We start from the raw sequence: 2024 nt of genomic DNA on the forward strand, positions 1-2024 counted from the left end.
GTACATGTAATAATATAAAATTTATTAAAAGAGCACAATAAAATTTACTTTTTATATGAAATAGTTATTTTTAAAAAATTTTAATTCATATAAATACCAACTATGAAATTCAAAGCTAAAAAAATGATACAAAATATCCATGATAGCCTTAAAATCAATTTTTAACATCGACTATTAAATTCAAAGCTACAAAATAATACAAATCTTATAAATCCATTAACACTTATTTTTATGGCAAACTGAATGGTTTAAATTTAAATAATGTGTTATAATAAATACTATTTTTAGAGCTTGAAATCTTAATTATTTTTTTTACAACAATAATGATCAAGGCCGAGATGATCTACTTTGATTGATCATCTCAACATCGAGATGTATCACCATGAAAAATAAAAAGATTCTAAGTCTCAAAAATAGTGTATTATATAACATATTATCTACACCGTCTATTTTCAAAATTTTCATATATTTATATACCTATTTGATTTTAACTATTTTTAAAATTTAAAATTTTATAATTAGATATAAAAATAGATTTCGAAAGATAATATTAAAAATATTTTACATCAAAATTATATACATGATAAAATTGGAAGGTGCACCTTGCCGCTCCAGCTACAGATGCATGCCAACTGCACCCTATTAATATTTTACCGCTAATTATAAAAAGCAGTTATGATGGCCTAGTACAAAAACTAAATAGCCTTCCAGTACCATTCCTTTTTCTTTTTTCATGTCAATAGATCTTGAGTGGATGATCATTTTGTTGGTTTTCAGCATCGGAACAACCTCTTTTCCGAATTTAGGGCTGCACCTTACATCAATAGTATGAGGTAGGCACACTCCATAAACATTTTTCCTTCCAATTTTTTTCGAGAGGAATGAATCTGATGAAGGATTTTAAAATTCCGACGAAGTTTCTTAATTTTCTGATTGAAAATTGGGATGATAAAAGTTGCACCATGACAGTAAGGATTGCATATCGTTGAGGAATGGGAAACAAAGAGAGAGAAAAAGGAATAAAATGAATCGAGAGAGAAAATGTGGAAGCAAAAACATAAAAATCAGCCTTTTTCAATCAAAAACCCATCTAAAACACTGCACAACTTTCAGTTTACAACATGTCAGATCCAAACAAAATTCCCCTGGCAAAAAATCGAACCACCACCATCGCCAATCCAAACAACTCTTGCAAAAATATACAGCACAGCAAGTATTCAAGAATCCACAGCACCTAAACGGATAGAGAAGAAAAATACATACAGAGAAACAGATCTTAAAGCTAGAGAGTGAAAGTGTGTGTGTTAGAGAGAGAGAGCTTGGCTGCAAAGTGTCTTTTGGAGGAGTGCCTCGGCCTGAGAGAGACGGAGTGTGAGCGCCTGGACCTGCATGTTGTAGGTTCGGGCCTGGTCCAGGGCCTCGGCCTCGACCTCCCCGAGCTGCGTGCACAGCCGTTCCTCGGCGTCCTCGAGCAATCTCAGCTGTCGAATTACCCTCTCCAATTGCTCTCTCATCCTCTCCTCTCTCTCTAGGCTCGCCCTCAATTCTCTCTGCAACTCCTCATTCGTCTTCTTGAGCCCTTCCTCCTCCCCCTTGCCGGAGAATCGCACAGCTGCTGCAGGAGCCATGCCGGAAAAAACTCTGGAACCCCGAAACTCGCCTAAAATGGATAAAATTCCGCTGGAAAATGAACGGCTCGCCGCTTCTTACGGAGGTGAGAAGACGGGTTGGGGCCGTATTTGTAGAGAAGGATGGGTGTCCAGGTTCAATGAACCGAAATTTACCGAAAGTATCGATTTTTTGGGGTTTGTCTGTTGGCTCCAGCTTACGTATGAGAGGTCGTCATTCGTTGATCCCTTCTAGTAGTAAAAGCATATTGAGCCGACACGTGGCGGCTAGCAAATGGAGGCAACCGGTTAACGGGATCAGTTAGCCCAAAGGGAGGAAGACGATTGAAGTAGGGCCCGGACCATTACTACGTCTCCGTTGAGGAAAATAGGAGCTTTTCTTTGCCTCTGTCACCT

At 37.6% G+C, this 2024-nt stretch overlaps 1 protein-coding gene across 1 annotated transcript; it reads right to left on the reverse strand.

The window, feature by feature from the left end:
• Positions 1-1070: 1070 nt before the first annotated feature.
• On the reverse strand, positions 1071-1702 carry LOC18436436 (uncharacterized). The gene has a single exon (XM_006846456.4). It carries the CDS (start codon positions 1626-1628, stop codon positions 1305-1307), a length of 324 nt encoding a protein of 107 aa, XP_006846519.2. The 5' UTR covers positions 1629-1702; the 3' UTR covers positions 1071-1304.
• Between the last annotated feature and the right edge of the window lie 322 nt (positions 1703-2024).

The sequence above is a fragment of the Amborella trichopoda genome, chromosome 9 (assembly GCF_054954075.1).
Source record: "Amborella trichopoda isolate Santa Cruz 75 chromosome 9, AtrichopodaSantaCruz75HAP2 v2.0, whole genome shotgun sequence".
NCBI classification, from domain to species: domain Eukaryota; kingdom Viridiplantae; phylum Streptophyta; class Magnoliopsida; order Amborellales; family Amborellaceae; genus Amborella; species Amborella trichopoda.

Coding starts and splice junctions, on each gene's coding strand:
- LOC18436436 (XM_006846456.4), bottom strand. CDS start 1,628: ATGGCTCCTGCAGCAGCTGTGCGATTCTCCGGCAAGGGGGAGGAGGAA.